This window comes from Phyllobates terribilis, unplaced genomic scaffold (assembly GCF_046119375.1).
Source record: "Phyllobates terribilis strain yellow unplaced genomic scaffold, ASM4611937v1 Scaffold_1__5_contigs__length_1240528914, whole genome shotgun sequence".
NCBI classification, from domain to species: Eukaryota; Metazoa; Chordata; class Amphibia; order Anura; family Dendrobatidae; genus Phyllobates; species Phyllobates terribilis.
Genome location: NW_027362761.1, coordinates 586,862,795 through 586,889,783, shown reverse-complemented (window position 1 = coordinate 586,889,783; position 26,989 = coordinate 586,862,795). Strand labels below are relative to the sequence as shown.

At 47.4% G+C, this 26,989-nt stretch overlaps 1 protein-coding gene across 2 annotated transcripts in view; it reads left to right on the top strand.

Moving 5' to 3' along the window:
- The first annotated feature begins 1,189 nt into the window (after positions 1 to 1,189).
- The window catches only part of RICTOR (RPTOR independent companion of MTOR complex 2), a 76,658-nt gene continuing 50,858 nt past the window's right edge, over positions 1,190 to 26,989 (top strand). For both annotated transcript variants that reach the window (XM_073681899.1, XM_073681892.1), the window contains exons 1-3: positions 1,190 to 1,298; positions 5,095 to 5,142; positions 16,649 to 16,746. In XM_073681899.1, coding sequence (XP_073538000.1) covers positions 1,250 to 1,298; positions 5,095 to 5,142; positions 16,649 to 16,746 — 195 coding nt within the window. In that variant the 5' untranslated portion in view covers positions 1,190 to 1,249. The remainder of the gene's footprint in view (positions 1,299 to 5,094; positions 5,143 to 16,648; positions 16,747 to 26,989) is intronic.

Sequence of the window (26,989 nt, the reverse complement as noted above, 5' to 3'; positions counted from 1 at the left end):
CTGGCATACAAAGCCATCCACAACCTGTCTCCTCCATACATCTGTGACCTAGTCTCCCGGTACTTACCTGCACGCAACCTCCGATCCTCACAAGATCTCCTTCTCTACTCCCCTCTTATCTCCTCTTCCCACAATCGTATACAAGATTTCTCCCGTGCTTCCGCCTTACTCTGGAACTCTCTACCCCAACATATCAGAATCTCGCCTACCATAGAAACCTTCAAAAGGAACCTGAAGACCCACCTCTTCCGACAAGCCTACAACCTGCAGTAACCACCGCTCCACCATACCGCTGCACGACCAGCTCTGCCCCCACCTACTGTATCCTCACCCATCCCCTGTAGATTATGAGCCCTCGCGGGCAGGGTCCTCGCTCCTCCTGGACCAGTCGGTGACCCCTCTTCGCATGTAAAGCGCCAAGGAATAAATTGAGCTATAATAATAAATGCGCTGTTATGGGGGGTATGAGGATAACGCACTGTTAATGGGGTTGTACACTGGACAGTGAGAGGGTTTGTTATGCAAATGTGCACGTTTCAGCCAATCAGCATTACGTCCACATTTGGTTGAAGCAGGCACGCCAGCAGCCCTGGAGCCATAGTCTCTTCCGATTGGTTGGGAAATCAAGCTTGCGTCCAATCAGAGAGGAGTTCATTCATTCATTCTGCCTTGCAGCTAGTTTGCTGTCTCTCCATTGGTCAGCATGGCATCCACTCAGAATAACAGCGTGAAAGAACTGCTTTTTGATTGGCTGGTGTTGTAACCCCGCCCCTCTCATTATAAAAGCAGCAGCTCCGCCTTAAGAGAGGCTTTCTTACTTCTCCCCACACAGCAAGTCACGACACCGCCTACCTAGAACGTTGGCGCGGTGCATGCTGGGAACTGTGGTTCAACAATTTATTTATTTTTTTCTTTCCTTGTGCACAACTTTATTCATAAGCAAAGAAAACCATAAACAAACACTCCATATATAAATTCTTCTTGCTGACTGGAAAGTGCCCACTATAAAGATGGCGGCCGCGGTCTCTCTATGGACGTATTTCCTTCCCAGGGATCAGATTGCGGTTTTGTTTTCTGCATTCGCTTTTATTTTTCTTGTCCAACAAATTCCGGTCCCACCCGGTGCAAAAATACCCACAAATCTTCTCTATGACCTCCCGACGGAATCTCCGCCCTTTGCCCCCTATCTCGTCTTCTCGCGAGACAGAGCGATGTTTCCGGTGTTGTGAATGTCTCCCCACCGAGGAACATGGCGGCTAGCATCCGCGGCCGCTCCCTCCGGCACCTCAGGATAAGAGGTAACCGGGAAGGACTGGGGCGGGGGATTCCGGGACGGGGGTGTCGGGGACTCCGGGATTTCATTGTTGCCGGGAGACAGGCAGCGCCACCCCTCCACCCCCCGGCCCCAGCTTCAGTGGTATGTCCCGGTGAGGGGGCGCCGAGGTGTGCGCCCACCCGTTACCATGGCAACGACCTGCACTGCCCTGTCACCCGCTGACCCGCGCCCCCCGTACCCCGCCACGTCCCCTTCGCCCTCGTCACACGTTTCTTTACATATTTTGAAACGCCGCCATTCACTTTGCCATAAACCGTGCTAGCACGTCTCTGTCCGCCATTGTTCCCGTACTGTAAATACGCCCCGGCAGCGCCATTCTCCAGGCCGGTGCGATCGTGGCGATCCCTCACTAGTGGAGGGTCAGTAAAAAAATTTTTTATAAAAAGAAATAAAAAATCGCCGCCATTTTTATTTTTCCGCGGTCGGAGCTGAGCGCGAATCGTTTTTTTTTGCCGTTTTTATTGAGATATATATATATTTTTTGTTTTAGGTATAAAAACATTTTTTTTCTTTAATTAATCTTCTATTTTCATAGATCGGACTCTGACAGACGCGACGACACCAGATATCTGTTTTTCTAATACATTTTTGTAATGTTCTAATATACAGCGAATTGTCACACACAGGAAAAGTTCTGATCTGTGACCCCGGCTGTGGACTCGCCTTCATACATGTAAGCCAGATGGTGAGAATGGGGTCCCTCACCGGACCCCCGACCCCTGCCTGTCATGGTGATCCATTGACTCTTCACGATTTTCTCGCAGGGGGCATCAGTGGGCGATGAAGGGTCGCGCTGCACAGTCAGGCGACTTAAGTGTCACTTCATACCACTTCCATGTCCATAGACGCGGATCTGCTCTGTAAGCGTCAACATTTCAGTCTTCAGCTGTTGCAAAACTAAAAGTCCCAGCATGCCCCGACTGCCTGCAGAACCGCCGCATGCAACAGAAATAAAAATCCACGAGAAAAGGCGGCATGTTACCGATTATGTCTGCGGATGAAGGCGGCGCGTTAGCTGCAGTGAGACGAGATTATCCTCATGCAGAATCTCCCTCCCACCAAATAAGGAAATACATCGAATTTTCTCCTATTGGATCCGCCGGCCATTGTTTATCTCTCTGCAGCAATGATGTCACATATATTCATGTGCACAGTGATTGGCTGCAGCGGTCACATGGATGTACATGATGTCCTCACTTCAGAGAAGCAGTAAAGGATGTATTGGGATTGTCCTGTTTCCCTCTATTATCTATCCTCTCTCTCATCTCTCTTTTATCTCTCATCTCTCTTTTATCTCTCATCTCTCTTTTATCTCTCATCTCTCTTTTATCTCTCATCTCTCTTTTATCTCTCATCTCTCTTTTATCTCTCATCTCTCTTTTATCTCTCATCTCTCTTATCTCTCATCTCTCTCTATTATCTCTCATCTCTCTCTTCTCATCTCTCTCTCTTCTCTCATCTCTCTCTCTTCTCTCATCTCTCTCTCTTCTCTCATCTCTCTCTCTTCTCTCTTCTCTCATCTCTCTCTTCTCTCATCTCTCTCTCTTCTCTCATCTCTCTCTTCTCTCATCTCTCTCTTCTCTCATCTCTCTCTTCTCTCATCTCTCTCTTCTCTCATCTCTCATCTCTCTCTTCTCTCATCTCTCTCTTCTCTCATCTCTCTCTTCTCTCATCTCTCTCATCTCTCTCTTCTCTCATCTCTCTCTTCTCTCATCTCTCTCTTCTCTCTCTTCTCTCTCTTCTCTCATCTCTCTCTTCTCTCATCTCTCTCTTCTCTCATCTCTCTCTTCTCTCATCTCTCTTCTCTCTCTTCTCTCTCTTCTCTCTCTTCTCCCTCTTCTCCCTCTTCTCCCTCTTCTCCCTCTTCTCTCTCTCCTCTCTCTCCTCTCTCTCCTCTCTCTCCTCTCTCTCCTCTCTCTCCTCTCTCTCCTCTCTCTCCTCTCTCTCCTCTCTCTCCTCTCTCTCCTCTCTCTCCTCTCTCTCCTCTCTCTCCTCTCTCTCCTCTCTCTTCTCTCTCTTCTGTCTCTTCTCGCATCTCTCTCTCTTCTCGCATCTCTCTCTTCTCGCATCTCTCTCTTCTCGCATCTCTCTCTTCTCGCATCTCTCTCTTCTCGCATCTCTCTCTTCTCGCATCTCTCTCTTCTCGCATCTCTCTCTTCTCGCATCTCTCTCTCTCTCTCTCTCTCTCTTCTCGCATCTCTCTCTCTCTCTTCTCGCATCTCTCTCTCTCTCTTCTCGCATCTCTCTCTCTCTCTTCTCGCATCTCTCTCTTCTCGCATCTCTCTCTCTCTCTTCTCGCATCTCTCTCTCTCTCTTCTCGCATCTCTCTCTCTATCTATCTTGTCGTCCCTGGATGCTGTCATTGCACTTTTCCAGTTTCCAGAAGGGCGTATAATTCAGGGGTTGATTGTCGGCTGCTGCTCAGGGGTTCGGTGCAGCGGGATCCCATCCTCCATGTCCCCAGCAGCACTGCGCTGATATCACGGCTCTACATTGTTTTCCTCCAGGCCCCTGAATCAGAGATTTGTCCCGGTGGTGGGAGGGAGTCAGCGTCTCATCCTTCCAGCAATGTGAGGACTGTGTCACATCAAAACATGTTTGTGGTGGAAGAGGAGAAGGCTGGGAGTGGTGATAACAACATCAGAATACTGCCCCCTAGTGACAGCTGTGCAGACATGGCGGCAGCGATAACTGCCTAGCTGGGAGGATGCACTGATGAGGGCCCGGGGCCCCTGTTAGCAGGGTACAATGTACAGGCAGCCCATTGTGTGTATCTGTATAGTCTATAGATGCTGCTGTTACTGTACCGCTCTCATCCTAAGGAGCGATCTGCATATAGGGCAGTGCCCTGGAAATGGAAGGGTTAAGTAGTGACCTCTGGGAATGAAGGGCGCCCCCTGCTGCATTTCCCTGCACAATGTCAGGCCGGGGTGCTGGGTTCAGGGAATGTATAAGGTTTTATCCGCGGAAAAAAGGCAGCGTTTTACAGCAGCAGCAAAGCAAGTGAGATTTCTGACATCTCCTGCACTCGCTGCTTATTTTTTTCTTTGCAGCACGTCGGATCTTTCAGCGTCTCTGCAGAGTTTTTACTTATTCAAACAAATGGAAAATGCATTGCAAAAAAACGCATTTATGCAGCGTTTTTGCTGCAGAAAATCTGCGGTGTGTCTGTTTCTGGCTTTGTCTCCGCGGCAGATCTCACCCGTGTGCTCATATTTCCCGCGGCTTTTGCTGCTGGAGATTTTTCTGACTTGTATGGGCGCTCTCCTGTGCTGCTCACACACTGAAGGAAGATTTATTAATTTTTTTCCCGCTGCTGGTAATTGCAACCTGTGCAGATCCGCAGAAGATTTCTGGATTTTTCTGCTCTGAGATGTGCAACTTAAAGGGTTAAATCGTGATAAGTTGTACTATCCCATTACGGAAACATTCAATTTTTTTTTATTAAACTTTTTACTTTCAGTTTTGTTTTCGCGGCCCCTCTACAGGGCTTTGATGTTGTGATCATTCAATTCCGTCTAGAATTTACCGCCATCGTCTTCCCGTTTAAGGTTTTAGGGCCCACACCCATCATTAAAATGTATAAAACTTGCGGGTCAGTTGTGATACAAACCTGGCAATGTCATGTTTGTGGTCCCCAGAGCTGCAGAAGCTCTTGGGTCAGCAGGTCGCTGTTTCGCCGTCATAGCCCATAAGCCGGTGTGCGGCTGGTATGTGAGCCGGCAACGCACTGTAATTATCTGTTTTTTTCTTTTTAGGTCGGAATGACAGTGGGGAGGAGAACGTCCCGATAGATCTCAGCAGAGGTAAGAGAGCCGACCCTGGTGCAATCATTAATGTTGTATCCGGTGTGTAATATCTCTAATTACTGGCCCATCTTCATCTCACATCCTCCTTAATTAGTGACCCACATAATGCTGCTGTGAGTGCGGCACGTGAGGCTCAGGACGTACAATGAAGGAAATAATTATTTGATCCCTTGCTGTTTTTGTAAGTTTGCCCACTGACAAAGACATGAACTGTCTATAATTTTAAGGGTAGGTTAATTTTAACATTCAGAAATAGAATATCCCCCCAAAAAATCAAGAAAATCATATTATATAAATTAGATACATTTATTTGCATTTGTATAAAAGACTCCTGTCCACAGACTCAATTAATCAGTCAGACTCTAACCTCTACAACATGGGCAAGACCAAAGAGCTTTCTATGGATGTCAGGGACAAGATCATAGACCTGCACAAAGCTGGAATGGGCTACAAACCATAAGTAAGATGCTGGGTGAGAAGGAGACAACTGTTGGTGCAATAGTAAGAAAATGGAAGAAATGCAAAATGACTGTCGGTCGACATCGATCTGGGGCACCATGCAAAATCGTACCTCGTGGGGTATCCTTGATCATGAGGAAGGTGAGAGATCAGCCTAAAACTACACGAGAGGAACTTATTAATGATCTCAAGGCAGCTGGGACCACAGTCACCAAGAAAACCATTGGTAACATAATACACCTTAAAGGTTTAAAATCCTGCAGTGCCCGCCAGGACCCCCTGCTCAAGAAGGCACATGTGCAGGCTTGTCTGAAGTTTACCAATGAACACCTGGATGATTCTGTGAGTTATTGGGAGAAGGTGCTGTGGTCAGATGAGACAAAAATTGAGCTCTTTGGCATTAACTCAATTCGCCATGTTTGCTGGAAGAAGGATGAGTACAACCCTAAGAACATCGTCCCAACCGTGAAGCATTTTGGGGGAAACATTATACTTTGGGGGTGCTTTTCGGCAAAGGGGACAGAACGACTGCACCGTACTGAAGGGAAGATGGATGGGGTCATGTATCGTGAGCTTTTGGCCAACAGCCTCCTTCCCTCAGTAAGCGCATTGAAGATGGGTCATAGCTGGGTCTTCCAGCAAGATAATGACCCAAAACATACAGCCAAGGCAACAAAAGAGTGGCTCAAAAAGAAGCACATGGAGTGGCCTAGCCAGTCTCCAGACCTTAATCCCATAGAAAACTTATGGAGGGAGTTGAAGCTCCAAGTTGCCAAGCGACATGTTCCTCCTGACATGTGCGCAACCCTCATCATCAACTACAAAAACCCTCTGACTGCTGTGCTTGCCAACAAGGGTTTTGCCACCAAGTATAAAGTCTTGTTTGCCAGAGGGATCAAATATTTATTTCTCACTGCAAAATGCAAAAAAAATTATTTAATTCATACAATGTGATCTTCTTGATTTTTTGATGAGATGTATATACAGCATCCCCAGTATCTCCTATGTGATGTATTTATACCAGCCCCTGTGTCTCCTATGTAGTGTATATACAGCAGTCTCGTGGTGTCTCCTATGTGATGTGTAGATGGCAGTCTTGGTGTCTCCTATGTGATGTATTTACACCAGCCCAGCCACTGTGTCTCCTATGTGGTGTATACACAGCAGCCTGTGTATCCTATGTGATGTATTTACAGCAGTCTCGGCGTCTCCTATGAGATGTATATACACCAGCTCCTGTGTCTCCTATGTGGTGTATACACAGCAGTTTCTGTGTCTCCTATGTGATGTGAATATAGCAGTCTCGGTATCTCCTATGAGATGTATATACAGCAGACTCCATGTCTCTTATGTGACGTATACACAGCAGCACCAGTGTCTCCTATGTGATGTACCGTATTTATCAGACCATAAGACGCATCTAGGTTTTAGAGGATGAAAATAGAAAAAAAAATTTAAACAAAAAATGTGGTCATGATGCCCTGTTATGGGGGAGGTGGTCTGCTGCTGACACTGGTATTGGGGTAATGTCCCCCAATTCTTTTAATATCCTCCATCCTGGTATGTATGGCCCCTCCTTCCTGCTATTGTGGCCCTCATCCCCACCCTGGTATTGTGGCCCTCATCCCCACCCTGGTATTGTGGCCCTCATCCCCACCCTGGTATTGTGGCACCCCTTGATCCCCCCCCCCCATCCTGGTATGCATGGCACCCCTTGATCCTGGTATGCTTGGCACCCTCTGATCCCTTGATCCTGGTATGCTTGGCCACCCCCTGATCCCCCGTCACGCTGCCCACAAAAAAATAAATTCACCTCCTCTCTGCTCCAGCGTTGCGTCCTGCTCTGCTGCCGACACTCTCACTGTGTGAGCTGTGCATGGCGTCTCTGCCATGTGCCCTCACACTGTGATCTGCTGTGCCGGAATAGTCACTGCTCCCCACACCGGGCCTGTGTGCGTGGGGAGCAGTGACCATTCACTCTGCTTAATAGCACACACTGTACCCGCAGCGCAGCTCTTGCTGTGGCCGGCGGTCACGTGTGACCACTATTAAAGACCATGAATAGTCACTACAACCCATGGGAGTGGATTGTAGTGAATATTGATGGTCTTAAATAGCTTACATACAGACCACCAACCGCAGCAGGAGCCGCGCTATTAAGAAAAATGAATATTCATTGCTGCCCATGGGCGTGGGGAGCAGGGAATATTCATTTTCTTTAGCAGTGGGCACAGCGTAGTCTGCAGCAGGTGCCTCCTGTGCCCCGCTTGTCCTCCGCTGCCTCTCCCCCACACCACCCACAGACACTGTATATAGTACGGACATGTATAGTTCGGACTATAACGCACCCCCCACCTTCCTCCAAAATTTTGGAGGAAAAAAGTGCGTCTTATAGTCCGAAAAATGCGGTATATATGCAAGCCCAGCCATTGTGTCTCTTACATGATGTGTATACAGCAGTCTCTGTGTCTGAGTTGTATATAGAAGGATCATTTTTAGGTTGATAATTTCATACGGCCGCGAATGATGGTAAAAATATCTGAATGGCCCCTGGCAGAAGAGTTTCTCTTTCCCTGGTCTAGGGAATGTCGGCCTATGGGAACGTTATGGTAAACGTGTGTGGCAGCCCTCGCTGTATTCCGTGTGTGAGCGGTACAGACGCAGTGTGTACCTGTTCTGACCTCTGCAGCAGGTGGTGCAGCTTTTGTCCGGAGCTGCGCTTTCACTGCGTAGGTGTTTTCATGTCCTATTACAGCTTTATTCCCCGGGGAGAGCAGCGGCCGCACATCACACTGTGGAATGCAAGAAACAAGTCCACAGAAAAAAAAATCCACGTTTGCATTAATATTCAGCATAAATCTACAACATGTACAGATACAGAACCGATCACCGTCCGTATGCCAAGAAAGCCTTCCAGACATATGAACGCTGCTGTGCACAAGCCCCTTGTATCAGCACCCGAGGCGCTGCATTGTATGTAACTTGTTATACAATGTAGCAATTCACCTTGTATGTGCTGTTTTTATATACCTCATTGTACAGGAGGGGGAGGAGGTGAGCTGTGATATCACTTATTGTGAATGGTGGATCCTGTGCTATCTGCTGTATATAGAGGTGATATCAGTCATTGTACAGGAGGAGTAGGTGAGCTGTGACATCACCTATTATAAATGGTGGATCCTGTGCTATCTGCTGTATATAGAGGTGATATCAGTCATTGTACAGGAGGAGAAGGAGGAGGAGGTGAGCTGTGACATCACCTATTGTGATCCTGCTCTGATCCCGGCCTACTTCCTGCCGCATTTCCTGGTCCCCGGCTCTTACTACACATAGATGTCCTTGACAAAGACCGCTCTCGGTTGAAACGTTGGCTCATATCTGTTTTGACTACTTGCCGGATCAGAATAAATAACCCTGCAGCCAGACGTACAGGCCCATTATCATTTTGTGGTGCTGAGGTTACTGCTGCGGTTCCAATAAAGCAGAACAACCTCCTATAGCACCGACAGATTATCACCCCGTGCATTTCCAAGGAATTTTCCTCTTTCTATAAAGTCTGCAGAGTCACTATGTCTCAGACATTTCGGGACTCCCTGCCCCCTCTCTCAAGCTTGTGGATTCCTGGTTCATTATGGGTTTAAATCATAAAAAAACACGTGACCTCCTCCGGCAATAAAAGTATCCCAGATAATGATACACTAACCCTATATAACAGCAGACATGTAAATACGGATCAAATACATCATAGCACTAGAGAAAAGCACTACCATAGTGATATCATTATTAACCCCTTAATAACATCTGACGTACTAATACGCGTCTGTGCCCTGGGACTTAAGAGCCAGACCCCTATTAGTACGTCATCGCGATCGCGCGCGCACACAGGCTGTGCGGGCGCGATCGCCGCCGGGTGTCAGCTGATTGTCACAGCTGACACCCGGTACTATGTGCAGGGAGCGGTCCTGCACCGCTCCCAGCACATTAACCCCCGCGATGCTGCGATCTAAGTCGATCGCGGCATTGCGGGGGCAAGGGGAGGTGATCGGCGATACTCACCTCCTCTTCCGGCTTCCAGCGCAGTCTGCAAAGGCTTCCCGGGTGTTGCCATGACGACCCGATGTCGTCATGACAACATCTGGGTCACCAGAGAGCAGGAAGATTGCTTGGACATGCGCAGTGCATCTCCAAGCAATCTTCACACTGTGCATTTCTGACAGCCTTCATGGCATAGGGATGGTGCTCCATTCCTGTGCCATGCAGGCGATCAGAAAAAAAAAAGTGAAAGTCCCAGAGTGGGACAAAGTAATAAAGTGTATAAACTGTGTGAAAGTGGAAAAAAAAAAAAAAAATGTGCAAAAATATTATAAAAAAATAATACACCAAAAATAAAAATATAATGTACCCATCAATAAATATTATTATAAAAAAAATAAAAAAAAAACAATAAAAGTACACATATTTGGTATCGCCGCGTCCGGAACAACCTGACCTATAAAACTGTCCCACTAGTTAACCCCTTCAGTGAACACGGTAAAAAAAAAAAAAAAAACGAAGCAAAAAACAATGCTTTATCACCATACCGCCAAACAAAAAGTGGAATAACACGCGATCAAAAAGACGCATATAAATAAAAATGATACCGCTGAAAACGTCATCTCGTCCCGCAAAAAACAAGCCGCCATACGACTCCATCAGCCGAAAAATAAAAGTTATAGCTCTCAGAATAAAGCGATACTAAAAAATATTTTTTTCTATAAAATAGCTTTTATTGTGTATAAGCGCCATAACATAGAAAAATGATACAAATGTGGTACCGCTGTAAACGTACTGACCCGAAGAATAAAGCTACCTCATCAATTTTACCACACGCGGAACAGAATAAAAAAAAAAAAAAAACAATTCCTGAATTGTTGGTTTTTGTTTATTCTGCCTCCCAAAAATCGGAATAGAAAGCGATCAAAAAATGTCACGTGCCTGAAAATGGCACCAATAACAACGTCAAGTCATCCCGCAAAAAACGAGCCGTCACATGACTGTCTGCCAAAATCTGGAAAAATTATAGCTCTCAAAATATGGCGATGCAAAAACTAGATTTTACAAAAAATGCGTCTTTTAGTGTGTGACAGCTGTCAGTCATAAAAACCCCATATGATTCTGGCATTGCTGTAATCACACCGACCCGAAGAATAAAGTCGTCTAATCACTTATACCGCACAAGGAACGGCGTCAAAAATAAACTCTTGGGTTAGGATTGGGCTAGGGCTAGGGTTGTGCTGGGGCTAGGGTTGTGCTGGGGCTAGGGTTGTGCTGGGGCTAGGGTTGTGCTAGGGTTAGGGCTGGGGTTGGGATTTTTTTCAAAAGTAAGAAAAAAAGATGACGATATGGCGACTAGTGTTGAGAGCAAGTGCTCGCTACTTAAGTTTGCATCGGGTGCTCTGGTATGCATTGAGTATCGTGGGTATTTGAGTGACATGCTCGAGTCTCTGCCCCATATGCTTCGCGGCCAAAAAACTTTACGGGGATTGCCTGCCATGCACGAGCGATCCCCGCATGTTTTTTTTTGGGTGTCTAATAACCGTGAAACATGCGGAGCAGGGACTCGAGCATGTCACTCGAGCACACGCTGTACATGGTGCATACCTGAGTACCCGATGCAAACTCAAGTAGCGAGCACTTGCGCTCAAGAACAATGACAACTTATTCAATATGATGACCTAATGTAAACAAATTCTGTGCCGTACCTCTGGGTTCAAAATGTTCACTATACACCTTAATAAAATCCTTGAGGGGTATAGTTTCCAAAATGGGGGCACTTGTGGGGGAGCTCCACTGTTTAGGCACATCACGGGCTCTCCAAACGCGACATGGTGTCCGCTAACAAATTGAATGGAAAATTGGCTCAAATTGTTAGCGGACGCCATGTTGCGTTTGGAGAGCCCCTGTGTGCCCAAACATTGGAGCTCCCCCACAAGTGACCCCATTTTGGAAACTAGACCCCCACAAGGCACCTATCTAGATGCATAGTGAGCACTTGGAACCCCCAGGTGCTTCACAAATTGATTCGTAATAATGAAAAAGTGAAAAAAAAAACACTTTTTCATTTTTATGAATCAATTTGTGAAGCACCTGGGGTTCCAAGTGCTCACTATGAATCTAGATAGGTGCCTTGGGGGGTCTAGTTTCCAAAATGGGGTCACTTGTGGGGGAGCTCCAATGTTTGGGCACGCAGGGACTCTCTAAATGCAACATGGTATCCGCTAACAAATTGAATTTAAAATCGGCTCAAATTGTTAGCGGACACCACATTGCATTTGGAGAGCCCCTCTGTGCCCAAACTTTGGAGCTCCCCCACAAGTGACCGCATTTTGGAAACTAGACCCCCCAAGGCACCTTTCTAGATGCATAGTGAGCACTTGGAACCCCCAGGTGCTTCACAAATTGATTCGTAATAATGAAAAAGTGAAAAAAAAAACACTTTTTCATTTTTATGAATCAATTTGTGAAGCACCTGGGGTTCCAAGTGCTCACTATGAATCTAGATAGGTGCCTTGGGGGGTCTAGTTTCCAAAATGGGGTCACTTGTGGGGGAGCTCCAATGTTTGGGCACACAGGGACTCTCCAAATGCAACATGATATCCGCTAACAAATTGTCGGCTCAAATTGTTAGCGGATATCATGTTGCGTTTGGAGAGTCCCTGTGTGCCCAAACATTGGAGCTCCCCCACAAGTGACCCCATTTTGGAAACTAGACCCCCCAAGGCACCTATCTAGATGCATAGTGAGCACTTGGAACCCCTAGGTGCTTCACAAATTGATTCGTAAAAATGAAAAAGTGTTTGTTTTTTTTCACTTTTTCATTATTACGAATCAATTTGTGAAGCACCTGGGGGTTCCAAGTGCTCACTATGCATCTAGAAAGGTGCCTTGGGGGGTCTAGTTTCCAAAATGGGGTCACTTGTGGGGGAGCTCCAAAGTTTGGGCACAGAGGGGCTCTCCAAACGCAATGTGGTGTCCGCTAACAATTTGAGCCGATTTTCCATTCAATTTGTTAGCGGATACCATGTTGCATTTAGAGAGTCCCTGTGTGCCCAAACATTGGAGCTCCCCCACAAGTGACCCCATTTTGGAAACTAGACCCCCCAAGGCACCTATCTAGATGCATAGTGAGCAGTTGGAACCCCCAGGTGCTTCACAAATTGATTCGTAACAATGAAAGTGTTTTTTTTTTCACTTTTTCATTTTTACGAATCAATTTGTGAAGCACCTGGGGGTTGCAACTGCTCACTATGCATCTAGATAGGTGCCTTGGGGGGTCTAGTTTCCAAAATGGGGTCACTTGTGGGGGAGCTCCATTGTTTGGGCACACAGGGGCTCTCTAAACGCAACATGGTGTCCGCTAATTATTCAAGCAAATTTTACAATCAAAAAGTCAAATGGCGCTCCTTCCCTTCCGAGCCCTACAGTGCGCCCAAACAGTGTTTTTTCCCCAAATATTGGGTATCTGCGTGCCCAGGGGAATTTGCACAACAAATTTTGCGGTCCATTTTTTCTTGTTACCCCTGTGAAAATAAAAAAAATTGGGTCTAAAGTAACATTTTTGTGAAAAAAGTTAAATGTTCATTTTTTTCTTCCACATTCAAAAAATTCCTATGAAGCACCTGAAGGGTTAATAAAGTTCTTGAATGTGGTTTTGAGCACCTTGAGGGGTGCAGTTTTTAGAATGGTGTCACTTTTGGGTATTTTCTGTCATAAAGACCTCTCAAAGTGACTTCAAATGTGATGTGGTCCCTAAAAAAATGGTTTTGTAAATTTTGTTGGAAAAATGAGAAATCGCTGGTCAACTTTTAACCCTTATAGCTCCCTAACAAAAAAAAATTTTGGTTCCAAAATTGTGCTGATGTAAAGTAGACATGTGGGGAATGTTATTTATTAACTCTTTTGTGTGACATATCGCTCTGATTTCAGGGCTTAAAAATTCAAATTTTGAAAATTGCAAAATTTTCAAAATTTTCGCCAAATTTCCGTTTTTTTCACAAATAAACACAAGTGATATCGAAGAAATTTTTCCACAATCATGAAGTACAATATGTCACGAAAAAACAATCTCAGAATCAGGGGGATCCGTTGAAGCGTTCCAGAGTAATTACCTCATAAAGTGACAGTGGTCAGAATTGTAAAAATTGGACCGGTCATTAACGTGCAAACCACCCGCGGGGCTTAAGGGGTTAAATTGGTTGTCCGGTCAAAATCGATAAGTCTGTGTGCCGCTCTGTGTGCCGCTCTGTGTGCCAGTGTTTTTTGTGTATGCCCTACGTTTGGTGTCTTCAGGAGTACACTGCTTCCTTCTTGCATGGGCTTGGTGCACTCCTACTTGATTGACAGTCCGCTCCTGCGTCGTGGTCGCACTTCTCCTATCTGCGGCTATCACTTTTCCGGTGCTGCAATCACGGGCAGCATCAGAGGAGCTGACGCGGCCAGGATCCAAAGCAGCGCTTCTTGTCTAGGAAACCGACCACCGCTGATAGACTGCAGAGGTATAGAGCAGTAAAGGAACAGAGCTAAACATCCGAAGCTCTGCAAATCGCAACCCAGCCTCCGCGGTGTAACACGCGCCCCCTTCAGGAACCTTTAACAAATCCAATCACTGGTTTTGTTGCCCTCGGCACGGCTAGGCTGGCGAGCCAGATCTTTGTAATACATGGCAGAATGTTTCTGATCAGATTGTGTTTTCTGCTTCACTTGTCATAATGACAAATCGCTTTATTATGTGTCGTATATAAATACCGTGTGAACTGCCACACTATTATAACTCGTCCTACTCGCGGTTAGCTGGCTGTAATCGGTGGGGGATACGTGTCTGTCCTCAGCTTTGTGCCCTGCGGGCAGCAGCACCGGATTGATTGTGCCCCAGACACTGACGGTGCTGACGGTACCCCTCCACTTATAACGTGATTTGCTGGGTTTGGCGGTAAGGACAGTGCAATATCTAATGTCACTGACAAAATACTTCAACAGTAGTGTGGACCGAGCCTCAGGCTCTATTCACATGTCCGGTAGTCACTTCCTTTTTTGGATCCATTTTGGGAATCCTAAAAACAGAAATGTTAAGTTCCAGTACAGGATGCATTGTTTTTTTTTTAATACTGAGACTGTTACAAACAGCTATGGATGACATTTGAACTGATCGTAATGCCTACTTAAAGGGAATTTGTCACTTGCTCAAAAATATTGAATTAAATATCTTGTCTAAATCCCTAAGCCCCCCCCCCCCCCTCCCCCTCCCCTGATTCTGACGCTGTTTTCCGTTTTGCTCTGCGTCGCTCCATTGCAGAGATATTCACATTTGTGTTTTCTGGAGCGCAGCATGTGACATCTCTGCTTGTACTGCAGCTGTGCATTTTTACCATCCTCTCTGGGGGTGTGCACTTTCACCAGACTCTGCCAATCACAACTCAGCAGTTGATCTATCAGCTTCAGATGAAAGTACTTGCCACCAGAGAGCGCTGAAGAAACGTGCAGTTGCACTACAAGTAGAGATTTCACATGCTGTGCTCCAGAAGAAACAAATGTGAATATCTCTGCAATGGAGCAACGCAGCACAAAACGGAAAACAGCGGCAGAATCGGGAGAGTTCAGGGACTTTTACACGGTATTTAACGAACTAATTTTTTTGAGCAAGTGACAGATTTATGACCTGTCTACAGAACAGGTGATCAATATCGGATTGATGGAGGTCCGACACCTGACATCCTCCCCACCGATTAGGTGATACCTGATGCCGTGGCTACTAGAACAGCACACGTACATACATTGGTTAGTGGCCGTTCTCGGGTTCTGCAGCTCAGATCATATGGACTTCAGTCGGGGCAGACCTGTAGTACCTGAGAACGGCCACTACACAGTGTATGGCGCTCTATTGTGAATTAGAGTTTAGAAATCTCATTTTTTTTCTGCGTGGGAAAAAGCGCAGCACAAACGTTACGTGTGAACAAGCTAAATGCACTTTAGCTATAAACCAGATGCAGTCTCCCCATCTAATGGATCGTGTACCAAGTAGCAATGTGGAGGGGTGGATGATGGTCCTAGCATTGTGTGTAGTTACCTCGCTCTGTTCATACCAGGGGTGGGATCTGTCGTCTGTCCTGATATCATTCCCCTAGTATGGGCCTGACTTATCAGTAAGGTATGCTGTAAGGGGGCGACTGCTAATGACGAACGCCATGTGTCCCTCCGTGTAATGGCACTAAATATATTCTTTAAAAATAGTTGGAACATTTTCTTATCCAAGTCATGATCTTTATTAAAAAAAAAACTAAAAAAATAGAAATCCTGCAATTCTCACACCGGGGGCTTTTTTTTTTAGGTTTTGTGACTTTCCTGAAACAACAAGAAGTTAATGTACATGAGCAGCATTAACCAGACTCAGTCTGTGTTTTGTATTGAAGCATCTAATGAGCTTGTGCAATGGGTGTTGTGAAGGGAGCAGGTGAGCTGTGACATCTCCTATTGTGATTGGTGGATCAGCTGTGTATCGAGGTGTTACCTGACATTGGAGTCCTACCTCTGATGATAAAAAAAAGCTGCTGTAAACTCTTCCTGAAAGAACAGGTACGAATCTTCTTTTGATTAGTCGGCCTGGAGCAACATCATCGTGACGCACGTGTGATATTGCTACAGACCCGGCTAATCAAAAGGAAGTGCTGCCTAGCATGGAGCACAGGATCCAACGCACGTTGGCTGAGGCTCTTTGTACAATGGCTGGAGGTTAACGGGGTTTATTTTGTAACCATCTTTCTAGGAGTTTTTTTTTAAACTCCTCAACATGGTAGAAATAGAAAGTACAATTTGCCCCGCAGTAGGCAACTGCGGTAGTATGTCGCAAAGCAAGAGTGCGTCTGCTCCGGGGTGTCCGGCGGCCCGCCTGCCTGCTCCGGGGTGTCCGGCGGCCCGCCTGCCTTCTCCGGGGTGTCCGGCGGCCCGCCTGCCTGCTCCGGGTCCGGTTATTCACTGCTTTTATGTTTATTCTTTTTTTTTTTTTACTTAGAACCGAGTGACAACCTTAGAGAAATTTTACAAAATGTGGCCAAACTTCATGGAGTTTCTAACATGCGCAAGTTGGGTCACCTGAACAACTTCATTAAGGTAAGAGCTTGTCTTCTGTCTAATGCAAATGAGTTATGATAATCCTGCCACGTAATATAGAGTCTGTAACATAAGTATAATCGTCACCTCCCGGTGCCACTACCCGGTGGCTCAGACAGAGATGAGCATCTCCACATGGGTGCCGCTTATCACTTACACAGAAGCAGGTCCCTATTATACCGTGTTCTTCTAGGATAACATCTAGTGCTCTCTCCTCAATAAGAGGTGACTGCAGAGCCTCATAATACACCTCAGCTGCTGCAGAGCCTCATAATACACCTCAGCTGCTGCAGAGCCTCATAATACACCTCAGCTGCTGCAGAACCTCATCATACACCTCAGCTGCTGCAGAGCCTCATAATACACCTCAGCTGCTGCAGAACCTCATAATACACCTCAGCTGCTGCAGAACCTCATCATACACCTCAGCTGCTGCAGAGCCTCATCATGCACCTCAGCTGCTGCAGAGCCTCATCATGCACCTCAGCTGCTGCAGAGCCTCATAATACACCTCAGCTGCTGCAGAGCCTCATAATACACCTCAGCTGCTGCAGAGCCTCATCATACACCTCAGCTGCTGCAGAGCCTCATAATACACCTCAGCTGCTGCAGAGCCTCATAATACACCTCAGCTGCTGCAGAGCCTCATAATACACCTCAGCTGCTGCAGAGCCTCATAATACACCTCAGCTGCTGCAGAGCCTCATAATACACCTCAGCTGCTGCAGAGCCTCATAATACACCTCAGCTGCTGCAGAGCCTCATAATACACCTCAGCTGCTGCAGAGCCTCATAATACACCTCAGCTGCTGCAGAGCCTCATCATACACCTCAGCTGCTGCAGAGCCTCATCATACACCTCAGCTGCTGCAGAACCTCATCATACACCTCAGCTGCTGCAGAGCCTCATAATACACCTCAGCTGCTGCAGAACCTCATCATGCACCTCAGCTGCTGCAGAACCTCATCATGCACCTCAGCTGCTGCAGAGCCTCATAATGCACCTCAGCTGCTGCAGAACCTCATAATGCACCTCAGCTGCTGCAGAACCTCATAATGCACCTCAGCTGCTGCAGAACCTCATAATGCACCTCAGCTGCTGCAGAACCTCATAATGCACCTCAGCTGCTGCAGAACCTCATAATGCACCTCATCATGCACCTCAGCTGCTGCAGAACCTCATCATGCACCTCAGCTGCTGCAGAGCCTCATAATACACCTCAGCTGCTGCAGAACCTCTTAATGCACCTCAGCTGCTGCAGAGCCTCATAATGCACCTCAGCTGCTGCAGAGCCTCATAATGCACCTCAGCTGCTGCAGAGCCTCATAATACACCTCAGCTGCTGCAGAGCCTCATAATACACCTCAGCTGCTGCAGAACCCGATAATACGCACCTCAGCTGCTGCAGAACCCGATAATACGCACCTCAGCTGCTGCAGAACCCGATAATACGCACCTCAGCTGCTGCAGAACCCGATAATACGCACCTCAGCTGCTGCAGAACCCGATAATACGCACCTCAGCTGCTGCAGAACCCGATAATACGCACCTCAGCTGCTGCAGAACCCGATAATACCCACCTCAGCTGCTGCAGAGCCTCATAATACGCACCTCAGCTGCTGCAGAGCCTCATAATGCACCTCAGCTGCTGCAGAACCTCATAATGCACCTCAGCTGCTGCAGAGCCTCATAATACGCACCTCAGCTGCTGCAGAGCCTCATAATACGCACCTCAGCTGCTGCAGAACCTCATAATACGCACCTCAGCTGCTGCAGAACCTCATAATACACCTCAGCTGCTGCAGAGCCTCATAATACACCTCATCTACTGCAGAACCTGATAATACGCACCTCAGCTGCTGCAGAACCCGATAATACTCACCTCAGCTGCTGCAGAACCCGATAATACTCACCTCAGCTGCTGCAGAGCCTCATAATACTCACCTCAGCTGCTGCAGAGCCTCATAATACTCACCTCAGCTGCTGCAGAGCCTCATAATACTCACCTCAGCTGCTGCAGAGCCTCATAATACTCACCTCAGCTGCTGCAGAGCCTCATAATACTCACCTCAGCTGCTGCAGAACCTCATAATACTCACCTCAGCTGCTGCAGAACCTCATAATACGCACCTCAGCTGCTGCAGAACCTCATAATACACCTCAGCTGCTGCAGAGCCTCATAATACTCACCTCAGCTGCTGCAGAACCTCATAATACTCACCTCAGCTGCTGCAGAACCTCATAATACGCACCTCAGCTGCTGCAGAACCTCATAATACACCCTATTGAATTTGTTTTTACAAATTGCAAGCTGTGTATGTACAAGGAACTCGTTAACAAAGTCCTGTGATTACAGCAGCCTCTGCACGGATTCAGGCAGTGGATAGGAATGTGCTAACAGAAGAATGAGTGACAAGTGATTTTCACAGACTACTAAATAAATTTGCCAACTGTTTTTTTTCCTTTTAATTGTAATGTCCCTTGAAACAAATCTTGCATCATAAATTCAATTTCTAGCATTTGCGGGTCTCTGATTTCACAGCGGCCTCTGCACTGATTCAAACAGTGTGTAGAAAAGCAATAATGGAGGGGGAATGGGGAAAACTGTGGCTTCTATAGGTATCAATATTATCCCTATATCAATTTTTTTTGTTGTCTTACCGCCGGTTTTATAAAGATTCAGGAAAGAGGGGAACCACTCAGCGCCAGTGATATATTTTTGTGCTGATGGTTACCTTTCGCCTCCCCAGTTGCTTCACATTTCTTCTCACAATTTAATAAGAGATCAAATCAGTTTCCGGCTCAGCGGATAAAGTGACGGATGTCGGGGAGCGGACGGGAGGCCGCTGGGGTCAGCAGTTTTCAGGCTCGGTCATTTCTGAAGTGATTATAGAATTGCCGCTTGACGAGAGGTTGACGTACCACCGCTGTTACATCCCATGGCAGCTGTCCGTCACGGCGCCCGGGCTATTCAGCTCCATGCCAAAAGTGCGGCAAAGTGTTTTGTTTTAAAGAAATCCAGTCTTCTTGCAATGTTCGGTCCATGCGTCAACTGTACGATCAATGCGACATCCTTTTTCTCAATATTCAAAAAAAATAAATTCCAAACTGCCCCTCCCCATTATACAATAAGAAATAGACATGGACGATTTTAATCTGCAAATCAGATCAAGAGCAGACAACCCCCCCCCCACCCCCACGGTCGAATTTCGGTCACAAGAAGACATGTGATCACGCACACCGTCTATATTGGGCGCGTGTTCTGTCCATGACCAAAAAAAACGGATGTCTGAATTAGGCCTAACTACAATGGAAGCGAGTTATGCAAATAGTCTAGCTTGTTATTTCTGTATCCCTCATTCATTTTACAGATACAGCGTATCTCAGACACGCTCTGCTTTCTCCATTGCCCAATCTTTTGTTTCCGGCGCCTTGATGGAGGCATCCCTGTCTCAGGCTAAAATAAGAACAGCCCTTCAAAATGGATCTGCGCTTCCAAAAAAATAAATAAAAGTTTGACAAGTGCTCAGCTAGTGCTGCGTTCCTCCATAGAAGATCCTTCTTCAGTTTAGTCGGAGAACTTCCCTCAGTTGTGCTCCTCAGAGAACTGCCCACAGTTGTGCTCCTCGGAGAACTGCCCTCAGTTGTGCTCCTCGGAGAGCTGCCCTCAGTTGTGCTCCTCGGAGAGCTGCCCTCAGTTGTGCTCCTCGGAGAGCTGCCCTCAGTTGTGCTCCTCGGAGAGCTGCCCTCAGTTGTGCTCCTCGGAGAGCTGCCCTCAGTTGTGCTCCTCGGAGAGCTGCCCTCAGTTGTGCTCCTCGGAGAGCTGCCCTCAGTTGTGCTCCTCGGAGAGCTGCCCTCAGTTGTGCTCCTCGGAGAGCTGCCCTCAGTTGTGCTCCTCGGAGAGCTGCCCTCAGTTGTGCTCCTCGGAGAGCTGCCCTCAGCTGTGCTCCTCGGAGAGCTGCCCTCAGCTGTGCTCCTCGGAGAGCTGCCCTCAGCTGTGCTCCTCGGAGAGCTGCCCTCAGCTGTGCTCCTCGGAGAGCTGCCCTCAGCTGTGCTCCTCGGAGAGCTGCCCTCAGCTGTGCTCCTCGGAGAGCTGCCCTCAGCTGTGCTCCTCGGAGAGCTGCCCTCAGCTGTGCTCCTCGGAGAGCTGCCCTCAGCTGTGCTCCTCGGAGAGCTGCCCTCAGCTGTGCTCCTCGGAGAGCTGCCCTCAGCTGTGCTCCTCGGAGAGCTGCCCTCAGCTGTGCTCCACGGAGAGCTGCCCTCAGCTGTGCTCCTCGGAGAGCTGCCCTCAGCTGTGCTCCTCGGAGAGCTGCCCTCAGCTGTGCTCCTCGGAGAGCTGCCCTCAGCTGTGCTCCTCGGAGAGCTGCCCTCAGCTGTGCGCCTCTGCTCCTTTTTTATTTTTATTTTTTGTGATTGTGGAGGGTCTCCGCACGTAGATCCTAATTAATTAAAATGTCTGATACACCCCTGGTTTTGAATTGTCAGAAGTTTTTTTTTTTTTTTTAAAGTGCATTTTTTTCCTCCCTATATATAACATGCCAATAGGTTATCAAGTTTAACATAGGAAGATGCAAGGGGTAGCAGCAGCACGGGGACGGTGCCAAGGGGAGCAGCGGCACGGGGACGGTGCCATGGGGAGCAGCGGCACAGGGACGGTGCCATGGGGAGCAGCGGCACGGGGACGGTGCCAGGGGGGAGCAGCGGCACGGGGACGGTGCCAGGGGGGAGCAGCGGCACGGGGACGGTGCCAGGGGGGAGCAGCGGCACGGGGACGGTGCCAGGGGGGAGCAGCGGCACGGGGACGGTGCCATGGGGAGCAGCGGCACAGGGACGGTGCCATGGGGAGCAGCGGCACGGGGACGGTGCCAGGGGGGAGCAGCGGCACGGGGACGGTGCCAGGGGGGAGCAGCGGCACGGGGACGGTGCCAGGGGGGAGCAGCGGCACGGGGACGGTGCCAGGGGGGAGCAGCGGCACGGGGACGGTGTCAGGGGGGAGCAGCGGCACGGGGACGGTGCCAGGGTGAGCAGCGGCACGGGGACGGTGCCAGGGGGAGCAGCGGCACGGGGACGGTGCAAGGGGGAGCAGCGGACGCTGACTGTGTAGGGGTAGCAGCTTCACACGGACGGTGCAGGGGGGAGCGGCGGCACGCTGACTGTGCAGGCGGGGGGGCAGCGGCACGGGGACGGTGCAAGAAGTGACCTAGAATTTTGCACATTTTTTTTATTACATTTTATGCTATTTCTTTTCTTTCTTTTTTTAGTACACTGTTCAGCTTGGGAAACTTTTCCTTTTTCTAATATTCTCAAGTGACCTCAATCCTCTTTGTTAGATTTTTGCTCGTGTATTGCAGGCTTTTTTGCTGTTTAGTTGTCGGGCAGGAGGTCTAGACGTGGCCGGAGTGTCCTCATGAGTTTCCTGGAGTTTCTCTGACTCTGCCCTTCATTCACTTTCCTCGGCGGGTGAATGTAATTGCCTGATCACAAGACGCTGAGATCACTTTCAGTAGCTGTTGCCGGTAGCTGAGTTACTTATTATTTTGTGATGACTTCCAGGATGTACAACCACGTGGCCCCTGGGGCTGTGCACAATCCTAGATACAGCTGATCTTATCTCCTAGATTTACTTGCCCTAGTTTTTGTTTGTCTACATCCTGCTGTATAGTGTCAATAATCTCAGGAATGAATGAGCGTAAATTGCCATTATGTGCAAATGAGTCCTAGAATGTTATAGTTGGAAGGGACCTTCAGGGTCATCATGTCCAACCCCCTGCTCAATGCAGGATTCACTAAACCATCGCCGATAGATGTCTGTCCAGCCTCTGAAGACTTCCAGTGAAGGGGAACTCACCACCTCTCATGGCCGTCTGTCCCACTCATTGATCGCCCTCACTGTCAAAAAGTTTTTTCTAATATCTAATCTGTATCTTCTCCCATTGCTTCTCGTGTTTCCATGTGCAAATGAGAATAAGGCCACGGTCCCACTTTCAGTATTTGGTCTGTATTCGGTCAGTATTTTTTCTCAGGAGTGGGAGCCAAAACCATGTGAGGGACAATTAGAGAAATGTTATAATAGAAACAAGTCACCAACTCTGCATTTATCACCCACTCCTGGTTTTGTCTCACACTCCTGACAAAAAATACTGACCGAATACTGATACTGGGGCCGTGGCCTAAGGATGATGCCTCTACAATGTGACAGCCTTTCAGATATTTGTAGACAGCTATTAGTATCCTCTTAGCCTTCTTTTTTGCAAGCTAAACATTCCCAGATCCTCTAACCGTTTCTTGTAGGACATAGTTTGCAGTCCGCTCACCATCCTGGTCGCTCTTCTCTGAACTTGCTCCAGTTTTTTTATGTCTTTTTTTTTTTAAATGTGATGCGCAGAACTGGACACAGTATTCCAGATGAGGTCTGACCAAGGAGGAGTAGAGGGGGATAATGACTTCACATGATCTAGACTCTAGGCTTCTCTTAATACATCCCAGAATTGTTTCTCTTTTTTGCTGCTGCATCACTCTGTTGACTCATGTTTAGTCTGTGATCTATCAGTATACCTAAGTCTTTTCACATGTGCTGTTGGTTAGTTCTATTCCTCCCATTCTGTAGATGTGATTTTCGTTTTTCTTGTCAAATACCATTTTATTAGTCGCTGCCCATTGTTCAAGCTTATCTAGATCCCTCCTGAATCCTTTCTCGGTTTTCTCTAGTGTTAGCTATCCCTCCTAGCTTTGCATCGTCTGCAAATTTGATTAGTTTACATTCAGTTCCCTTATCTAGATCAGTTGTAAAAAATATTGAACACTGGGGCCAGGACAGAGCCTTGTGGTACCCCACTTAAACCACTCTTCCACTTGGATGTTCAACCATTTATTACCACTCTTTGAGTATGATCACTGAGCCAGTTATGAATCTACCTAACCGTATCCTTGTCAATCCCATACTTGGTCATTTTTACAATAAGGATAGTATGAGATACTTCATCAAATGCTTTACTGAAGTCAAGATATACTATATCTACCGCATTTCCCTGATCCACCCAGTCAGTGATTCCATCACAGAGGAAAATTAGATTAGTCTGGCATGACCTGTTTGCTACAAACCCATACTGGCTCTGGTTTATTGCTGTATTATTATCCAAGTACTTACATACATGCTTTTTAATAATTTGTTCAAAGATCTTTCCTGGTATAGAAGTAAGGCTCACTGGCCTGTAATTTCCTTGCTCCACCTTCTTTCCTTTTGTGAAGATAGGGACAACATTCGCTCTTCTCCAATCTTCCGTGACTTCTGTTCTCCATGATTTTTCAAAGATTCTAGTTAGAGGTTCTGCAATTTCCTCTATCTTTCAGTACCCTGGGATGTAATTCATCTGGACCAACTCCGACTCCTAAAATATATAATAAATTGGGTACAGTAGTTCAATGCAGTTTGTGGGGAATATTTTTTTCATAAGAATTTGGGAAAGTTTATGAAATGTCCTATAAATGTCTGTCCTATTCCTGATCAAAGGGTCTAGACTTTTAGCTGAGATGAATCTGTGCTACAGTAAATTTATCACTTGAACATGAGGCATGTATGAGGGAGTCGGAGTCGTGGAGTTGGAGTCGGAGGTTTGGCTTACCTTCTCCACAGCCCTGGTTCCCTCGCCATCTCTGTTTATAGTGTGGGTTCTTTTATTCCTTCTATAGCACCGTGAAGATCAGGTGATGTTACATTTGCTTTCATAGAGAAAACAGGGGCCTTCTCAACATCATTTCTCACCTTTTCATTTTGTAAAAAATGTTGTAATGTTGGCCAGACCTGCTGAAATGGACGTGTTCGGCTGACAGTATAATGTGCATTGGAGCCCCGGACAGTTAATTGTTGAAGAAAATATATATCCGGCATGTTTAATTTCGGACTGCCGATAATATTGTTACCGAGAGAGAAGTATTTTCATAGAGAGCTCAGGAACGCTTGGCCGAGGTGGCTGCCAGGCACATGATGGTTTGGCCGACAGCCATCTAATGGGTATGGTGGCATTAAGATTAACCGGACCATAGGGTGCACAGAAGATAAGTCCCCCCCCCCCCTCCATGCAGGGACGCCGACATACTCGCTTCCCCGGCCACACGGCGTGTGCCTTGGCTTGCTTCCTGGTACTCTGGTTTCCCGGTGGCTTACCTAGTGCACACGCTGCCGTTCTTAGAGGGCCAGCTCACGCACCTGCTAAGATGCCCTCAGCCAATAGCTGGTAGACATCTTGTTTAAAAGGCACCCTCCCCAATAGGTAATGGCCGAAGCAATGAGTTTCATTAGTGTGTCAGTGGTGCAACTAGTGAGTTGTTAGGTTTCCTGGTCCTAGTGTGGCCAGTGTCCTGAACCCGTAGTCCCTGGTCTTTGCGTGGCCAGTCCTGAACCCGTAGTCCCTGGTCTTTGTGTGGCCAGTCCTGAACCCGTAGTCCCTGGTCTTTGCGTGGCCAGTCCTGAACCCGTAGTCCCTGGTCCTTGTGTGGCCAATTCGGAACCTCGTCACCCGGTCCGTGTGCAGCCAGTGCCTGAATCAGTGTCCAAGACCCATGTGGCTGAACTTGTGCCTATCCGAGAGCAGTGGAGGTGTTATTGTCACTAGTTCTGGTGGTCTAGGGTAGTGGCTGGGTTTGCCTCTCTAGTTACATAGTTTATAAGGCTGAAAAAAGACAAGCGTCCATCCAGTTCAGCCTATTTCTTGTGCACTGCAGCTATTCCGCAGCGTTGATCCAGGGGAAGGCAACAAAAACCCATGCGGTATAGGCCAATTTACATCATTGAGGAAAAATTCACTTCCCGACTCCAGTCTGGCAGTCAGATTAAATCCCTGGATTAATTAACTATCACTAAGCATAAAATGTAATTTTATTGTTCTCAAGAAAGGCGTCCAGGCCTCTCTTGAACTCTTTAAGTGAGTTGGACATCACCACTTCCTCTCCCAGAGAGTTCCAGAGTCTCACGGCTCTGACCGTAAAGAATCCCCTTCTATGCTGGTGCAGGAACCTCCTTTCCTCCAGACGCATAGTGTGCCCCCTCGTCTTTGTCACCATCCTTGGTATAAACAGGTCATGGGAGAGATCTCTGTACTGCCCCCTGATGTATTTATACATGTTTATGAGGTCTCCCCTAAGCCTTCTCTTTTCCAACGTAAATAGGCCTAATTTTGACAACCTCTCTGGGTATTCTAGTCCCTCCATTCCCTTTATTACCTTAGTCGCCCTCCTTTGTACCCGCTCTAGCTCCAATATGTCTTTTCTGAGCACCGGAGCCCAGAACTGTGCACAATATTCTAAGTGCGGCCTTACCAGCGCTTTATACAGAGGAAGAACAATGTTCTCATCATATGCCCCTATTCCTCTTCTGATGCATGCCATGACTCTATTTGCCTTCGCAGCTGCTGCCTGACACTGGGCACTCCAATTTAATTTGCTATTAACCAAGACGCCCAGGTCCTTCTCCATGTCAGATTTCCCCAACGGTTTCCCATTTAATATGTATGGGTGACTGCTGTTTTTCTTTCCCATGTGCATGACCTTACATTTATCGGCATTGAACCCCATTTGCCATTTTTTGGCCCAACTCCCCAATTTATCTAAATCCTCTTGTAGCTGTGCCCTATCCTCATCTGTATTAACTACTTTACAAAGTTTAGTATCATCTGCAAATATTGCTATTTTACTATGCAACCCTTCCACTAGATCATTAATAAATATATTAAATAATATAGGGCCCAAGACAGACCCTTGAGGCCCCCCGCTAGTAACCCTGACACCCCCTGAGCTTACTCCATTGATAACCACCCTCTGCTTTCTATCACTCAGCCAGCTATTTACCCACTTGCACACATTATCCCCCAGACCAAGCATTCTCATTTTATATACCAACCTTTTGTGTGGCACGGTATCAAACGCTTTGGAGAAGTCCAGGTCTACAACATCCACTGACTCTCCCCGGTCCAGCTGTGAGCTCACCTCCTCGTAGAAGGCCATCAGGTTTGTTTGGCAGGAGCGATCCCTGGTGGTCTAGGGTAGTGGAGGGGTTAGACTCTCTAGTTCTGGTGGTCTAGGGTAGTGGAGGGGTTAGACTCTGTAGTTCTGGTGGTCTAGGGTAGTGGAGGGGTTTGACTCTCTAGTTCTGGTGGTCCAGGGTAGTGGAGGGGTTAGACTCTCTAGTTCTGGTGGTCTAGGGTAGTGGAGGGGTTAGACTCTCTAGTTCTGGTGGTCTAGGGTAGT